We start from the raw sequence: 18,430 nt of genomic DNA on the forward strand, positions 1-18,430 counted from the left end.
AGCTTGAGAACAATCTTCTAACGAATAAGAAGGATATGGCACTAAAAACTCATGAAGACCATTTGAAAGAAAATTCAAGTGATGAGGACTATGATAATGACTTGACACTCTTGATAAGAAAGTTTAAAAAATTTATAAAAAAAAATAAATTTAAAAATAACACTAAAAATAAAATTGAACTCAAGAAAAAATAAGTTATATGCTACGAATGCAAGAAGCCGGGATATTTTAAAAGTGAATATCCCCAAGTAAAGAAGAAGCAACCAAAGAAGAAGGCTTTTAAAGCAACTTGGGATGACTAAAGTGCATCCAAAAAAGAGGAGCCAACCAACACCGAGCAAGTTGCTCACTACGTACTAATGGCTATCGGAGATGAGAAATGTTTACCATCATAAGCTAGGAACAAGAGATGGTACCTTGATAGTAGATGCTCAAGGCACATGACCAAAGATCCATCTCAATTCTCTAAGCTCACTAGTCTAGACAAAGGGTATGTCACCTTCAGAGATAATAACAAGGGTAAAATCATTGGCAAAGAAACCATAGGTAACAAATCCAACCTTTTGATTAAAGATGTGTTATTGATTGATGGCTTAAAGCACAATCTTTTGAGTATTAATCAATTATGTGATAAAGAATATGTCATTATTGAACAACCATCTCAATGCTTGCATTATTGAACAACCACACAAAAACACCTCTATTATTGTCCTAAAATAAAATAATATATCCACTATTGACATTGATGATCTTTATAATAAAATATATTTTTTGGTTTTGAATGACGATGCTTCACTTTGACATAGGAGATTAGGTCATGCTAGTATGCAACTAATCTCTCAAATCTTATCTAAAGAACTTACAAGAGGTATTCCTAACATTAAGTTTGTTAAGGATAATGTGTGTGATGCATGTCAACTAGGAAAACAAATAAAAGGTAGTTTCAAACCAAAGAATCAAATAAGCACCTCTAGACCATTGCAATTGATCTATATGGATTTGTTTGGACCAATTGATATATCAAGCTTAGAAGGTAGCAAATACGCCTTTGTCATTGTTAATGATTATAGTAGATACACTTGAACATACTTCTTGGCATGCAAAAGTGATTTCTTTAGGTATTTTTCTAAGTTTTTTAAACTTGTTCAAATTGAAAAAGGCTTTATGATTTCATCGAGTGATCATAGTGGCGAATTTTAAAATCATAATTTTTAAAACTTTTGTGAATCCAATGGATACAACCATAATTTATCTACTCCAAGAAATCCTTAACAAAATGGAGTAATAGAAAGAAAAAAATAAAAATTTACAAGAAATGATAAGAACCATGTTAAACGACTATAGCCCACTCAAATATTTTTGGGCCGAAGCCGTTAATACGATATGCTATATCATGAATAGGGTTCTAGTAAGACCATTACTTTCCAAAACTCCTTATGAATTGTTGAATAATAAAAAACCCATCGTTTCATATTTTAAAGTTTTCGGTTGTAAATGTTTTATCTTCAATGAAAAAGATGCCTTAGGAAAGTTTGATGCAAAATCCGATGATGGGATTTTTCTTAGCTATTGTACTATTTCTAAAGTCTTTCGTATCTTTAATAAAAGAACTTTGGTTATAGAAGAGTCTATTTATGTTATCTTTAATAAAGTTTTCGAATTTAAGAAAAATGAGTTTGATGAATTTAAATGAACCATCTCTTCCAACTAGTAACTTAGATGCATCTTCTTCTAAAACATCCTTACCTAAGGAATGGAAATATGTAGATGCTTATCCTAAGGAGCTAATCATAGGAGACACATCAAAAGGGGTTCAAACTCATTATTCTCTTAAAAAATTTTGTACCAACGGTGTTTTTCTTTCTCAAATTAAACCTAAATGCATTTATAAGATCTTGAAAGATGATTCATGGGCTATCGCAATGCAAGAGAAGTTGAACCAATATAAGAGAAATTAGGTATGGAAGCTTGTTTCGAGGCCAAATGATCAATAGTTATTGGTACTAAATGGGTCTATAGAAATAAGCAAGATGAATTTGGTATCGTGATTAGAAACAAGGCTAGATTAGTAGCCAAGGGTTTTAACTAAGAAGAAGGTATTGATTATGAAGAAACCTTCGCTCTTGTGGCACGATTAGAAGTCACAATGATGCTCCTTGCCTAGTAGTAATAATTTTAAGTTATTTCAAATGAATGTTAAAAGTATTTTTCTTAATGGCTTTATTTCCGAAGAAGTTTATGTTGAACAACCTCCTGGTTTTGAGAATGATAATTTTTCTAATCATGTGTTTAAATTAACTAAAGTTCTCTATGGATTAAAACAAGCCCCAAGGGCCTGGTATGAGAGACTTAGCTAATTTCTTATCCAAAATAATTTCTCTAAAGGCATAGTCGATGCTATATTATTCATTAAAAATTTTAAAAATAACTTTCTTATTGTTCAAATTTATATTGATGATATTATTTTTGGTTCTACAAATGAATCTTTATGTGAATCATTTGTCAAGATTATGAGCCTAAAGTTTGAAATGAGTTTAATGGGAGAACTAACATTCTTTTTAGGCTTACAAATCAAACAACTTAGTGATGGTATTTTTCTTAGTCAAACAAAATATGTATTAGACTTGCTAAAACAGTTTAATATGAATAGTTCAAAGGCTATCAATACTCCTATGAGTACCTCAACTAAGTTAGACATTGACGAAAGTGGAGAAAGTTTGATTAAAAGCTTATAGGGGTATGATAGGTAGTTTACTATACCTCATCGTAACTAGACCGAATATCATGTTTAGTGTAGGACTTTGTACAAAGTTTCAATCTAATCTTAAGCTATCTCATCTTAAAGTAGTTAAAAGAATTTTTAGATATCTTAAAGGAACCACTAATCTAGGATTATAGTATCTAAAATTTGAAAACTTTGAATTAATTGCTTATGCTGATGCGGATTTTGCTGGATATAGAATAGATAGAAAAAGCACATCCGGAACATGTCAATTCTTAGGTTATGCATTTATCTCTTAGTCTTCCAAGAAACAAAACTCGGTTGCACTATCTACAACCGAAGCCGAATACATAGTGGCTAGTGCATGTTGTGCACAAGTTATATAGATGAAAAATACATTAGAAGATTATAGAATTTATCTTAAGAATATTCTCATAAAATGTGATAACAAAAGTGTAATATGTTTAATGAAAAATTCTATTCAACACTCTAGAACTAAATATATTAACATTAGGCATCACTTTATATAAGATTATGTTAATAATCATGATGTAATCTTAGAATTCATTAATACGAAATATCAATTGATCGATATCTTTATAAAATCTTTAAATGAAGAATAATTTGATTTCATTAGAAGGGAGTTAAGGATGTTAAATTATCTGAATGTATGATTTGATTTATATCTTTTTTGAATTTTCTTTTTTTTTTTAAGGCTTTCATGAAATCCAGATTATCAATCTACTTGGTATCAAATTTATTTTATACAAACCTAATGATTTTTGATATACTTAGTCCCTTCACTCATAGAGTTCATTGATAAATGCATTTTTCACGGATTTCACTCTTGTGAATTTTTAATGAGAAATATATTTGATTTATGAAGTCTTATTCATGGATTTCTTTTTCATATGATGCTCCCTTCCCATGAATTCTTCCTTACTCTTCTCGTGAAAGAAGAATTTTTATGAATTTTGAGTATGAGATGATCACTTGCAAGAATGGGGATTTGATTTTGTATGAATATCTTGATCCTTTTCATGAATCACTTCTCTTTGTTAAATTTTTTTAAGCGTGATTTAATGAAGCTCACTTATTGTTTTGAATTTGATTTGGTTCAAATCATTTCATAAATTTGGTTCTTAATGGATTCATTCCTTATCCTTCTTCTTCTTTTTCTTATTTTTATGACAATGGAAGAAAGAAACTTGCACATCTAAAGAAGAACCAAAAAGCCCTTTGAGTAAAAATGTTAGCTTATCCAAAAATAGATTATCATGTAAAGCTTTTGCTTACCTTCCTTTATGGTTCGGATAAATTAGTGTGAAACTTGCTTGAATTTTTATCACACTTGCATTGTTGAATTATTTTCCTTTTTGTTGATGACAAAGGGGAAGAAATATGGCAAATTAATAACAAAATGAATGTTTGAGACATATGTATAAAATGTATCTTGATATGACAAATTGATGACAAAATGAATGTTTGAGGCAAATGTATAAAATGTATCTTGCCGTAAATGCTTGAATGCTTTGCGAATTCTTGAAATATAATTGGAATCGTCAAATACATCATAATACAACATAAATACTTGAAACATTTCAAAATGTATTTCATATGTATTGTAGATACTTAAAATGTTTCATGAAGGCTTGATAAATGTCTTTCAATATGATAAGATATCATGAGCTTAACTTGCTATTTACAATTGATATCTTGCCACGAAATAATAAATTGTTATCTTTTATCAAGAATTATCATTTTGCTAAATTTTATATTTGAAATTCATATCATATTTAAAAATGATGATTGTCCATCATCATTAGACTTGAAAATGGATGTCATGCCTTGACATCATTTTTATTGATAAATACATAGTATCATATTGGTAAATCATGATAAGTATCATGATGTGCATATTGATAAGTTTAAATGAATGTAACTTATCAGTTGGATGCTTGAATTCAAGAATGTCTTTTCAAGTATGGTATATAGATAGGGGGAGTTAAGGTTAACTTCGTCATTAATTGATTGTCATCATCAAAAGGGGGAGATTGTTAAATCTTTGATGAATCTCAGATTTTGATAATAAAATCAATTGGTAAATTATTTACTCTAATCTATATGTTGAGAAAAGTATATAGGATTAACTACGATAGCGGTAAGACATGAAGCAGATGTTGAGTCGACGTCAAGATCGACACTTCGTTGGGAGTTCAGGAGTTCGTCGGAAGTCCGAACATTCATCAGAAGTTCTACCGGAATTGACTAAGAAGTCTAGGAGCTTGCCAAAGAAGCTTGTCGGAACTTGCCAAGAAAATCATCGTAAAGTCTAGAAGCTTGTCAGGAGTCCGCTGGAACATTACCGAAAGATCGTCGGAAGTTCATCGGAAGCTCGTTAGAAGAACAATTGATATATTGGACAAAGTTTACTTGTTTAAATGTCTTAAATATCATAGTTAGACCTTAAGTTAAGTTAGAATTAGGAGGTAATCCCACTAACTCAGTTAGAGGCCAATTAGGCCCTTAACAGGGTTGAATTGGGTCGGTTAAACAGCCCATTCAGCATCTGAAGTAACGGTCGGTGGTGGCACAACCTACAGACCGAATCTCCCAAGTGGTATGGGTGGTGGTACCACCGGTAGTAAATGTTGTCATGTAGTAGTACCGCTCAGACTGAGTGGTGGTACCACCTAGTGTCAATCTGCAAGCGATAGTACCGCTTAATAATGGTAGTGGTACCGCCAAAGCTCGATCTTCGAGGCTCTATCAAGTGGTAGTCCCACCCAGACTGAGTAGTGGTACCGCCCAGTGTCAATCTACAGGTAGTAGTACCACCCAATAATAGCGGTGGTACTGCCAGTACCTAAAAATCCGGGGATGTGACACTTTTTACTCCAATTCTGAAGTCATTGGGGCCTATAAATACCCTACCTTTTTTTTGCATGAAAGGGAACGAAAGTGTGAACAAAATCTTGAATTCTTATAGTGTTAAAAGTGTTGTAAAAGAAAAGTCCTCCTCCTCCCTTTCTAGTATTGTGATCATTCAAGAGAGGTGTGAGGCTTGTAAGGGTTATCTCCTAAACCTGTGAAAAGGAGAAAGTATTGTAAAGAAGTGGTTGGTCTTCGCCTATTGAAGGAAGACCATTAGTGGATGCCGGTGACCTTGATAGAAGAGGAATCATAAGTGGATGTAGGTCATACCGACCGAACCACTATAAATTATGGTTTGTATTTCTATTATTTTTATTTACTTACTTTGCAATAGCTTCACTTCCTCCTTACTTGGATTTCACTACCCTTATGAATAAACATGCTTTCAAGATCATTTTTTAACATACAAAGATTTTTAAACCGACGTTTTAATCTATTGCACTAATTTAACTCTCTCTTCCCCCCTCCCCCCCCTCCCCACCTCTTAGTGTCGACTCGATCCTAACAATAGGTTCATTCTTGATCTTCCAAATCAACAAAAGACTTTGTGCGATAAGGACTTTTAACAACCAACAACTAAATTGGTGGAGGTCCTCCCACTGTCTTAGCTAACCCCCTGTTAGGATCCCTTTATTTTCTGAGTTTTTGAATAATGTTTATTGAGTCTGTTTAATTTAGTTAGAGTCAGATAGAGGTTTATTTAATATTTATTATTAAGAGTACAAGTCCTAATAGACTCTGGGTGGAACTCTATAAATAGAGATGTATTTATTTATTTTTGGTAAAAAATCAAATAATATTCAGTCTTTTGACTAACCCTAGGAGGTTGATCCCCTTGAAGTGATCATCCCATTTCCATTATTTCTTCTACGATAAAAACCTAAGGTCTTATTATTTGGTATTAGAGTAGCAATCTTGGGCGTTCTTGCTGTAGTTATCATCATCCAAAAAAAAAAGGGAAAAGACCGGCAACCACGCACCCCTACTTCCCCTCTCTAACACCACCGCTGTAGGGCAACTCGTCTTTCCACCATTATCGTTGCTCCTCGGCCAGCAACCTTCCACTCTCCACCACCGCCGTTGCTTCTCGGACAAAGCGACTCATCTCTCCACCACCGCCACTGCTCCTTGGCTAGTAACCCACCCTCCTCACTACCCCACCCTACTCGAGCGAGAAGGGTCACGACCACTATTTCCCGACCAGCGAACCACCCCCCTCGTCGCTTCTACCAACGGTTGACACTCCCCCCTAACTGCGCCACCACTATTGCCTCTCGACCCCGACAGCAACCTTCCCTCTTAGCGGTGATCAAAACAGGGCAACCCTGCATCTTCTACTATAGCCACCGGTCACGGAAGTTTCCCGGCCAGCAACCACCATCGCCGCTGCTCTCGACTAGTGACCAATCCCCTAATTGTCTGAGCAAGAACACACGGGATATTTCTCTTATGATACTGAGAGAGAATGATCCTCTATCGATACTCAATAGCCATCGTAAGATTGGCTACCACTCCCAATAATCGGTTGTACTAGATTTGGAACTTCCAAATCTATAAGTCTGATATCAAAGAGTGGAGTACTTATACATGACATCCTTGGTATCTCAAGTCTAATGACCAGATATACCATTAGGACTACGGAATCGTTGTTTGATAATAAAGCATCATCAACCATCCAACATTTCATAAGCGAATCAATCAGTGAACTCATTCTCTAATGAGTACCTATATTGTATCCTTAGTGTCCCCACACGAGCAGCTATGAGACCAACTGCATCCATCATATGGACGAGTATACAACACACCAGTATGTCTAGTTATCTCGATGTCCTTCTCGAGTAACCTATGATCGGGATTATTTAGGGTATATGTTTAAAGGTGAATCGGTCTCATTATCATGATCTCATCATGATCCGAGAATATCACTATATATATATATATATATATATATAATTAATATAAAATGATAAATATCAAAATATAATAAGCAAAAAGATTGTGTGTCAAGTCACATGTGTCATCACTCACGTAATTAGCTTGTAGGGCACCTAGCAGTGCCTTCGTATGTGATTTTAAAAATATGTCAAATAATATGTACTCATAAGTCAAAATACTATTAAACTCATTTTTATCTAAAGCACAAAATAAAGCATTCATAGCTTTTGTATTTAACAAAAATAATTTTTTTCAAAATAATTTCATTCATTCGTACGTTTAGAGGATTGTTGAAAATCATATTCGATAATATTCTATAAATCAAAGTTTAAAGAAAACAAAAAAACTCTCATTCGTATTTTTTAATACGTATAGACTGTCCATTAAATATAGAAGGACAAATGATAGAGTGACCCTCTTGAAAGCTAATAAAAGTCATTTCTCTTAGGTGTTAAACTAAATGAGAAAAACCTAGGTCTGATACTAATTGTTATGATCAAGTCGGCACTAAGAGAGGGGGGTGAATCAGTGCTTCTAGGAAAACGACATCGATTCAAAAATATCATACGATAAAACCGTATAAGAAAGACGTTTAACTTTAAACATTTGCAAGAGTAGTAATGAGTAGGTAAAGCAATTACAAACTAAGTAAACAAGCAGAGAAAGGGAAGCACACTAATTTGATAGTGGTTCAATCATCATAACATACGTCTACTCCCGATTCCTCTTCACTCGAGGCCACTGGCTTCCACTACTGATCTTCTTTCCAATGGGCAAAGCTCAACTACTCTTATAACTCTTTTCCCATTTTCACATATTCAAGAGTTAACCTTTACAAGCCACTCACTCCTCTCTTAAACTAAAACCAAAACTTAGAGTTATAGGAGAATTCTCAAGGATTTACTATAAAGTTTTCATACTATTTTTGTTTTACTTATTGTCTTAACCGAGCAGGGATGAATGGGGTATTTATAGGTCATAAATAGATTCAAATTTGGAGTCAAAACTATCTCACCCTAGGTTTTGGGGGTATTAGTGATACCACTGCCAATACTAGACGATACCATCACTTGTAGACTGACACTAGACGATACCACCGTCTAATCTGGGCAATACCACCGCCTGACAGAGTCTCGAAGATTGAGCTTTAGCGATGCCATCGCTTGATAGGATGGTACCATCACCTGGTAGCATTAATTGCCAACGGTACCACCGTCCAGTCTGGCGGTACTACTGTCCAAACCACCTAAGAGGTCGAGCCTCAAGCGGTTCCATCGCCCAGTTTATGTTGTTCCACCGCCCAGTTTGTGTTGTGCCACCACCTAACGTGGCTCCAAGTGGCTAAATGGACCATTCAACCGGCCCAATTCAGTCATATTTTGGGTCCAGTTGGCCCCTAATTAAGTTAATAGGATTTCTCCCAAAACTAACTCAAATTAAAGTTCTAATAACGATAGTTAAGGCTAAAATAATTATGATATAATAATTTATGTTGTTCGACACGTCAATTATTCAACCGATACCTCGGTGAACTTCCACGAACTCCTGGTGATCTTTCAGTGAACTTCCAATGAGCTTTCGGTGAACTCCCGATGAACTTCTGGCAAGCTTTCGGTGAACTCCCGATAAACTTCTAACAAACTTTCACTACATCGTCTGATCCTTCGGTGTATCCCTTGATTCATCCGACCCGATTCTCGATCATTGACTTCGACCTAACATTCAATTCTTCTTTATTTTTATTTTTTTTACACTGTGACTTTGGACATGAATCCATTGGCTATATATTGACGCAATACTCTTTTGACTAGCCAGATGGGAGCCATCTAGCTCAACCGACGGTTGCTCTGATGGTAATGAGATCCTCACATCCTCTTTTGAAACAAAGGGGGGGCTATTATAGGATTCTTGCTCAGGCAATCAAAGTTTTTGTGGCTAACACGATCATAATTGAAACAAACAAAGGACAGTTTCTCATAAGAAAGAGTTAAAAAATTTGATCTTATAGTTAGCCAACTCAAATGCCGTGTTTCAGAGGTCAGGTCGTGAGAGATCCACCTCCACAATATCCCACACGAAATGTTCTCCCTCAAAGGACAAAGAACGTTCATCTAGTCTAAGAAACAATCTACCAAAGATCACTATCATAGCTTACGTATTTTTGAAAACTCATCACCCTCAAAGACGACAAAATTCTTATAAGAGTTCTTCTTGATGCGTTAAAAAATGTCGGATGAGAGATACGAACAACCTTCGTTAGAAACCCTTACATGTCCACCCGAGATGATTCGGACCTAGTTGCTTAAGACCCTCACTGCTTAATGACTTATCAATAGTATTAACAGGCATGAAGGATAGAGCCGAGGCGAGAATTTAGCCTACTCTATGGTACAAGTTTCTCACCCATCGAGAAGTCCACTCTCTACTAGTATTACTTTTCGCATCTACCTTGGTTGCCTATTTTCTATTGTTGAGACGTGTCAAATCGTAATCTCCTGGATTGATCAAGTCGGACCATAGGACAAGGATCCTCTCCGATTGATACAATATCTGATTCTGCAGTGATCACATCTCAACCGTTTATTTATCTTTAAGTCACATCTTCACCGTCCATTTATAAGGGGGATTGTGAAATGGACGTTTGAGATGTGAGGAATGGGTCGACGGGTGGTCGAGATGTAACGAGTCGATTTCCCCTGGAGAAGATCCCAACTCATGGTTAAATACATGGCCATCTCACCCGCCCGCCATTACCACTGAGTTTTGGCGGGAGGGATGGAGAGAGACATGGAGGAAGTGGAGGGAGGAGAAGAAGGTGCGCCCGTGGCGGCGGAGGAGTACCCGGTGTGGAAGAAGAACACCCCTTTCCTCTACGATCTCGTCATCTCCCACGCCCTTGAGTGGCCCTCCCTCACCGTCCAATGGCTCCCCTCCTCCTCTTCCTCTTGCGGTAGCGCCGCCACCCATCGTCTCCTCCTCGGCACCCACACCTCCGACGAGGCCCCCAACTTTCTCATGGCAGCCGACGTCCTCTTCCCGTTCCCGTACCCGCCTCCTCCCGAAGCCCCAATCCCTAAGGTTGAAATCTCGCAGACCATTCCCCACCGGGGAGAGGTCAATCGTGCCCGCTTTATGCCGCAGAGACCCTCGATCGTGGCCACCAAGACGTGTGGCGCGGAAGTACGCGTGTTCGACTGTGGGCAGCGGCCGCCGAGGCCAATCGAGGGTACGGATGCTGGGCCGGATCTCGTGCTGAGGGGTCATGCCACGGAAGGTTATGGGGTGTCCTGGAGTCCCCTCAAGGAGGGCTATCTCTTGAGCGGATCGTACGATTTCAAGATTTGTTTGTGGGACGTGGGAATGTCTCCAGGGGAGAAGCTTCTTGACGCAAAGCATGTGTTTGAGGTAATGGGTTAAAGCAATTCCACCACGTTCATAGACTGTTTCACCCTGCTGAATGGACCAAATTATCCTAAAACAAAGGCATTATGATTTGTATTTTCTTTGATTTACTGATAAGAAGAATCTCAGTATTTGAACACCAATTGCTTGAAAATGCAGAAATTGTAGATTAATATTGAAATTTGATCCCAACTCTTGTATGCGCATCTTGCTGATTTTATTCTGTGGGATAGATCTTGTTCAAGTAAGGAATCAATTCGTAACCTAGAAAGATTTGCTGAGAGGTTCAGAGCTCGCTGATTGTGGCTAGTTTTATCATGTTTTCTTATTTTTTTATAAAGATTTTGGAGATGGCCCAGAGGTAAACTGTGTGGCATGCGAGCTCAATTTTTATGATTGAATTAAGAAGGATCTTCTTTCTTTCCATATCTATTTATATAAGCAAAAATATATCAGCATTACACCATACTACATTTCCTCAATTATGACCATTTAATGCATTAATATCTAAGGCATCTCTTATGAAAGATCTAAAATCATTCGCTTTGCTGTAGGCTCATACTTCTGCAGTTGAAGATGTTGCTTGGCACTTGAAGAATGAAAACATATTTGGGTCAGTTGGAGATGACCATCTTTTGATGATATGGGACCTGCGGTCATCATCTTTGAAAAAGCCTCAACACTTGGTTACAGCTCATGAAGACGAGGTGAAGCAGCTTTCATGGGAATGTCATGGGGATTATTGTTGTCTAGTATTAGCATCTTGATTTCTTTTGCAATATATATAATGAAATCTATGCACCTGCAAGCGTCAATGTACATTTAACATGACCTTCAACATCCCATTTAATTAATTGCTTTGCAACTTGCAGAGACTTGCTTCTGTTGACCCATAGAGTTAAGGACACAACATGTGCAGGCATTTAGGAACTCTAGAAGATGTATCCATGGCATACCTGTAACTGTACAAACACAAAATTAATTTATTTTGTTCTGTTTCCTTAAACTATGTCACTTGCAACTTTGAGAATACAGAAGACATGTTTTGGAAACCAGTTGAGAGTTTTAAGATCAATGCTAAGAGCTATTAAACTATCTGACTGGGCTTCATTACTTTGATTGTATGGGATTCTTCAAATTAGCTGCTTCAGAATGTTCTGATCCTCCTTCATAATTATCATGTCAGACAGGCCTACTTAGGTGCCCACTATCAGTACCATACCTGCAATATGGTATGAGGCTTGGATTGTGCATCAACTTTGATTTGCATTTGTTGTTAGCAGTTTTTCTCTTATACTATATTCAACACAAGTACAAGCACCGATTTATCATGGTTGAGGTTGTTATGTTCTTAGCTTTTCAGATACCATCTCTCTGTTTCCAGCTGGTAGATTTTAAGCCAATAACAGAATCATCGAGAAAACATTTATTTTGGAAATACCTTTGTTAGATTTCTAGAAACAAGATGTCATGATATTTTGCTTGCATATGTTGCACTGGAACTGTTTGAAGGAAGAGGCCTCATATTGTTAAATTCGAGTTCTAATACAAATTTATATAACTAGAAGTTCTGGAGCTTGTCTGCTTTGCTATTAATTACATGAATTCACTTTATATAAGTTCATATGGTCTGAGTTATTTGTCATTATATGTTTCTTTTGCATAAACACTTAGAATGTGATTATTTTTGTGTTGCTCCCCCAGGTCAATTCTCTATCATTTAATCCATTTAATGAGTGGGCTCTGGCGACAGCATCTTCAGACTCGACCATCAAACTATTTGATCTAAGAAAACTGACAACAAGCTTGCATACCTTCTCCAGTCACACGTATGTATATGACCTTTACCTTCACCAATATTGAACTCATTAGCCAATGGTTAATGGTTAATGCTTAATCTGCCATCTAAATCTCTACTAACATATCTATCTTATCTTTGAAATGTTATTTGTTTTTTTTAATTAAAATGAATCTTAATTTTAGAAGCCTACTTACCTGATGTGTAAAATTATCATGTATTCAATACACATGCTCCTGGATTATGTTTGGCTGAAGATTATGTTTCATTCACTATGTTCCTGGATTTAGTACACATTGATTTGCTAAAGTCTCTCATATTCAAGGATTTCCCTTTCGTTGACCATGCTAGTGTCATGTTTAGAACCAAAAGATAAAATAAAAAAGACAACATCGGTACTGGCCCTATCAGAGTGGAAGGAGAAAACAGTCTGAACTTGAGAAACATGCGAGGAAACTTATGATAGATTTTAGATTAGATGAAACTGATATTGCACTCATGTAAAATAGGACTCAACAAAATGTCTTAGAAGGATGCTGAAAAGAGCAAAGGAAAAGTATGCTAAATTCACTATCAAGCAAAGAAGCAACATAGACATTGTAAGTTAATAACCTTGCTGGTTAGCTGTTATATTGGGTGCCTTTGTTTGCCAAAGACCCAAATAATGTCAGTAAAAAGCGTAGTTTATTTCCAGACAATTATAAGCCTTTTGGTTTATTATGTTTTATCCACTACACTCTTGGTTTTGATAACATATATGCATGCAGAATTCCCAGGCTCAAGGATTTTCCATTTCACCAATGAAGAATGGACAAACATGACACCATATGGACATTAGAATGTAGGAGATGGCACATGGACACAGAAATACATAAATGAATATATTTTTGTATATCATTGCATATTAGGATATTTTAAGTTTAACTTGGGTAATAAATGATCGAATGTAACTTATTATATGCATTACAGTCATTCACAAAATCAACATTCATTCAGCAAAATGCTTCAACCATGTACAGAACTTTTGGAAAAATTATAAATTTCTAATGTTGAGGTAAGTCAGAAGTCTTAAATACATACATGTTGCGTTTTTTGATATATGTAGAATCCTTGTGCATGAAACAAGTCAACTGAATTGTATGTAATATATGTGCTATAATATGTTCAAAGCATTTGACTCGTGTTGCTGTTTGACACAGTCAAGGCAAGAGTTCATATGTATAAAGTATGAATAAAAAATAAAGAAAAAGGGGAAAACATATTTCTTCCTATATAAACTATAAAGTACACTCCTCAATATACAAGAAAAAGAAATCATATCCATTCATGATTTTTAATAACTTTGGCTGATATATCTGTTCTCCCTTCTGTCAGTTGTTGGTAGTGGTTGCCATTTTGGTCCATAGTTATACAACTTATGGTACTTGATAGAAATGAACAAGGGGTGAAGGATGAAAATGAGGCTGTTCATTTCTCTTTTATAGGTCTCACTATATAATTCAGGTAGCTGGATGTGGGCTTGGGATTGGTTTGAGTAGCTACAGGAAGGAAGCCGCTAATGCTTTTTGGAACTTGGGCTATTGTTTATTAAAAGAAATTCTAGAATGATATGTATCCTTCTCGATAGACTGACAGGTTTACAACGTCTGCACCTGTATTATTGTCTGTCTTCAAAAACACTACGAGCAATGAAGTATATTTTGATTTTAAGATTGTGGCCTGAGTTCTAATATACTTGGATAACTAGGATAACTCCAAATCTGTCTGATTTTGCATTTTTCCTGTATCTTAAGATCTTTAGATCTTTTCCAGGAATTATTGTCTGCAGCAATTGTGTTCAGGCAGTGGGGCACAGGGGTGCAGCAAATATGTTTTCCTTGTTCTTGTCACCTCTAGCAGATAGCCAGCCTCCTACCTCTTTATATTGTTGTTAGCATTGTACTTCTGTTAACTGAGCAGTTTGTCATTTGTTTTTGTTGTATATTCTAAATTCATGGTCTAAAATCATATAGGTACATGGAATTGTCCTTGTCTAGTTTCTTACAGGGGTCCCATTTGAAGATCATAGAGCTTACTGGGTATGATTTTACAGGGGAGCAGTGCTTCAAGTAGAATGGAGCCCAAGACATGAAACTGTTTTTGCTTCATCTGCTGCTGACAAAAGGCTGATGATTTGGGACGTTTGCAGGTATATATAACTTTGAACCAAATGCATGCAGCAATTCTACCTTGGGTTCCTTGTATTTTTTCTTCTATTATGTACATATTTAAGTTAATACCTTCTGTTAGACTAGCCTGTGTCGACATGATACAGGCATGTGACATGCTGCCTTGCGTGGGCATGTTGATAAACTCTGGCTCATGTTGACCTGTGATAGTTGATATACAGCTGATGAGCTTCTTAATGGCAGGACATGCTAGGCATTGTAGAAACAGAAGAAAGGCCAAAAAATGGCCATACTGAAGCAAAACTCATATTTAGTATCTAAGCTTGTACTGCCAATAGGGTGGAATTTGTCAATTTGCCAGGCAACATAAGATTATACAGTTTGGAATTGCTCAAGTAGTAGATTAAGTGCATAACTAAAGATGGGAGATTTACAACTACGAAAGCAAGGGGCATCTACAATGACGAAAATATGAAACTGGTGGGGGATGAACTTGCATTTGGCTCTTGTATTAAGCATCGTTTGATTTCCTTGAAATTTTGAGAACTGACTGTTTGTGTTAGGTAAATGAACAACTCCAAGATTGAATTCAAGTACATATTAGATGGAGGATGGCTGAACAAACAAAAACAAAGCACATTGGACGCTAACACCCATTTCTGACTTCTACTCTGCATATTTGTATGTTTTGTGTCAAATTTTGCAATTCTTCTCATAATTCTGTAAATCATAGGACTTGGTTGAACAACCAAGAGAAGCGAATACTTGCTCTTCAAACTAAATTAATGATCCAACAACTCCATTAGCTGAATGAAGTTTTCTCCAGCAAATTTTTTTATATTTGTACAAATTGTATCAGTGCACTTTCATAATGCTTGCTGAATTGAGTCTTTGAAGCAACTCTAAGCCTTCACTAATTCTTGTGCACTATATAAGTTATATAAATGCATTTACAAGAGCTTGCATGTTAATAGCTACAGTCAGTAAATAGTGTATATATTGGCAACAATAAAAATTTATGAAATCAAAGATATACAATGTGGTGAGAGCACTTCATAGGATCCTGAAGTTTGTGGTCATGTATCAGAAATTGCTGGTTGGACTGTATCTGTGAATAAATCAGACGTGATATCTGATGCTTGCATATGCGTAATTTGGTTTGATGAGAGATGATGTAAGTTCCAATCATGGTATGTACATCCAATCAGCAAATCCTGTATTACGTAGCTTTTATTATAAACTTCATCATCCTCCCGTCTATTCCATCTGATTACAATTAGCTCTGTTATTCTTTGGGCTAATGTTTCAGCATATTATTATTATCTTGGTGGATTCATAATCTGGCATCATTTGCATTTAAATGTTCCAGATAATAGACTTTACCTGGGCTTTTTGTGATCCCTAGCTTTGATTTCTCATCCAGCTCAATTGTATTTCATTTTTGTAAATAAATGAACAGGATTGGAGATGAACAAACAGTTGAAGATGCTGATGATGGACCACCTGAGCTTCTTTTTGTCCATGGAGGTCACACCGCAAAGATATCAGAATTCTCATGGAACCCTGAGATGCCATGGGTCATTGCCAGTGCGGCAGAAGATAACATTCTTCAAGTCTGGAAGATGGCCGAGAGCATTTATCGAGATGATTATGATACACAAGATGACAATGATCATTAAGCAATATGCTACCTCAATTGTCTAATAGCTTTCTTCTTTTTCTGAAGTTTTGAGTGGGGTGAAGTGAAACACATAACTTGATCTTTTTCAATCGTGATTTGGACAGTCAGGCTCTGATCCTGCAAGTTAATCTTCTGAGCTAGTTTTATTCAACTTCTTGGTAGGTGGATGCAAAGACAGAGCAGCAGTGGAATTGGCATTGGCAAAGTTGGTTTCCAAGAATGGCCCAAATGGAACTCTTGGTGAGCTTTTGCCAACTGTTTTTAGTCTGTTGAGACAAGCTGTGTACTATAACTTAGTTGCTGGTGTGTTTCCAAATTATATGTGCCTATCAATGCATTATTATTGTTGCAGTATGTAATCTGTTGACACAAGCTGGTTTATGGTTTTTTTTAATAAAATTAAAATTCATAAAGATATTATTCATAGAATAAAAATAGGATGATTAAAATGATAAGAAGGAATAAGAGTTATGTGATGCTATGTTTATGAGAGAGAATTTTGTTGGGTATCTTTGATGCTTTTATATATGAATATATCTCTTAAGAAAGAAAAAAAATTATATATATTTTTATTCTTAAATAAGTAAGTATCACTTGGAAAGAAAATAAAATAAGTAGAAATCATTTAAAATGATTATTACCAATGGTCTGAGAGATAATAATTTTTTAAAAAAATATTATCAATAAAGATTAAAATATTCTTAATTAAAGATATGGCTGATCCTAATAATGGCTAAAAATTTCCCAAAGAGTAAACAAAGCATACGATGGACTAACCATGTCTTTGCCCGACCAACATGTCATGTTGTGTACCTGTGACTACTTTTTGTGTAGGGTGACAAGACTCTCTCTCTCTCTCTCTCTCTCTCTCTCTCTCTCTCTTACACGATTCCAAGAACATATTGTTTTCCTCACCCAAGCGAGATCGTGTGCCATCGACCTCAGGTGTTTGAGACAGTAAGTATCTCATGAATTATTCCGAGGATTTTTCAGGCACGTCTGACAAAGTTCACAGAAAAGAATAGAACAAATCAAAAAGGAGTTCCGGCGACAGATGTAGTAGCACTTTAATCCATCAGCTTTTACATGTCCGCTCTCGAGCCTCCGTTTCCTCCCATTATTTCCTTTGGGCAATATCCCAAAACGAAGTCCCAGATTCTTTTTTTTTTCTGGATATTACACGTACATAAAGAATTGAGAGATTTTCTTAGAAAATATTTATATTTTAATTTTTTTTTAAAAAATATCTTTTCTTTTTTTATTGTTTAATAATATTTTTAATTTTAAAAAACTTAAAAAATTCCATAAAATTTTCTCATCAAAATTTTCATCTATTTTTAATTAATTTTTACTATAAAAATATTTTTATTTAATTCATCTATAATATTTTCTACAATATTAATATACTAAAATACTATAGATATTATTAAAAAATATTATAAATGAGATCATACCATACATCTTAGATTGTCATTGCTCATATATCATTATATATATATTTTTTTTAATAATATCTTTAAATTTAAAAATACTTGAAATTTTCTCATCAAAAAATTGTATCTATTTTTTATCAACAAAAATATTTTTTTATTTAATTTATTTTATATTTTTTAAAAATATTTATAATATTTTATTAGTGTATTGAATATATTATAAGTAACATCATATCATGTCTCTTTTAGTGTCATTATTATAGAAATATTTTAGACCTGTAATTAATGTTATTAAAGTTATAAATGTATTTAAATTTGTTGCTGCCTTAATATCATTAACCAAAGGCGCAAAGTTGT

General features: G+C 35.4%; 1 protein-coding gene across 3 annotated transcripts; it reads left to right on the forward strand.

Annotated features, from left to right (window-relative positions):
• The first annotated feature begins 10,334 nt into the window (after window positions 1-10,334).
• Window positions 10,335-16,994, forward strand: LOC135598993 (WD-40 repeat-containing protein MSI3-like). Of its 3 annotated transcripts, XR_010481762.1 has the most exons (6): window positions 10,335-10,996; window positions 11,548-11,700; window positions 12,698-12,822; window positions 14,884-14,979; window positions 16,419-16,696; window positions 16,803-16,994. XR_010481762.1 is itself a non-coding variant. In XM_065093595.1 (5 exons), the coding sequence occupies exons 1-5, from the start codon at window positions 10,367-10,369 to the stop codon at window positions 16,636-16,638; spliced, it is 1,224 nt and encodes a 407-aa protein (XP_064949667.1). In that variant the 5' UTR covers window positions 10,335-10,366; the 3' UTR covers window positions 16,639-16,994. The 3 variants fall into 3 exon arrangements, 1 of the variants encoding a protein (XP_064949667.1); XR_010481763.1 differs by lacking the exon at window positions 16,803-16,994 and having other exon boundaries at window positions 14,804-14,979; window positions 16,419-16,556; XM_065093595.1 differs by having other exon boundaries at window positions 16,419-16,994.
• The last annotated feature ends 1,436 nt before the right edge of the window (window positions 16,995-18,430 follow it).

The sequence above is a fragment of the Musa acuminata genome, chromosome BXJ2-1 (genome assembly GCF_036884655.1).
Source record: "Musa acuminata AAA Group cultivar baxijiao chromosome BXJ2-1, Cavendish_Baxijiao_AAA, whole genome shotgun sequence".
Lineage (NCBI taxonomy): Eukaryota > Viridiplantae > Streptophyta > Magnoliopsida > Zingiberales > Musaceae > Musa > Musa acuminata.

Excerpts from the sequence above, each read along its gene's own strand:
- LOC135598993 (XM_065093595.1), top strand. The coding sequence starts at position 10,367 with ATGGAGAGAGACATGGAGGAAGTGGAGGGAGGAGAAGAAGGTGCGCCC. Across the intron at positions 11,701-12,697 it reads TTACAGCTCATGAAGACGAG|GTCAATTCTCTATCATTTAA; the intron begins GTGAAGCAGCTT and ends TTGCTCCCCCAG. Across the intron at positions 14,980-16,418 it reads ATGATTTGGGACGTTTGCAG|GATTGGAGATGAACAAACAG; the intron begins GTATATATAACT and ends ATAAATGAACAG.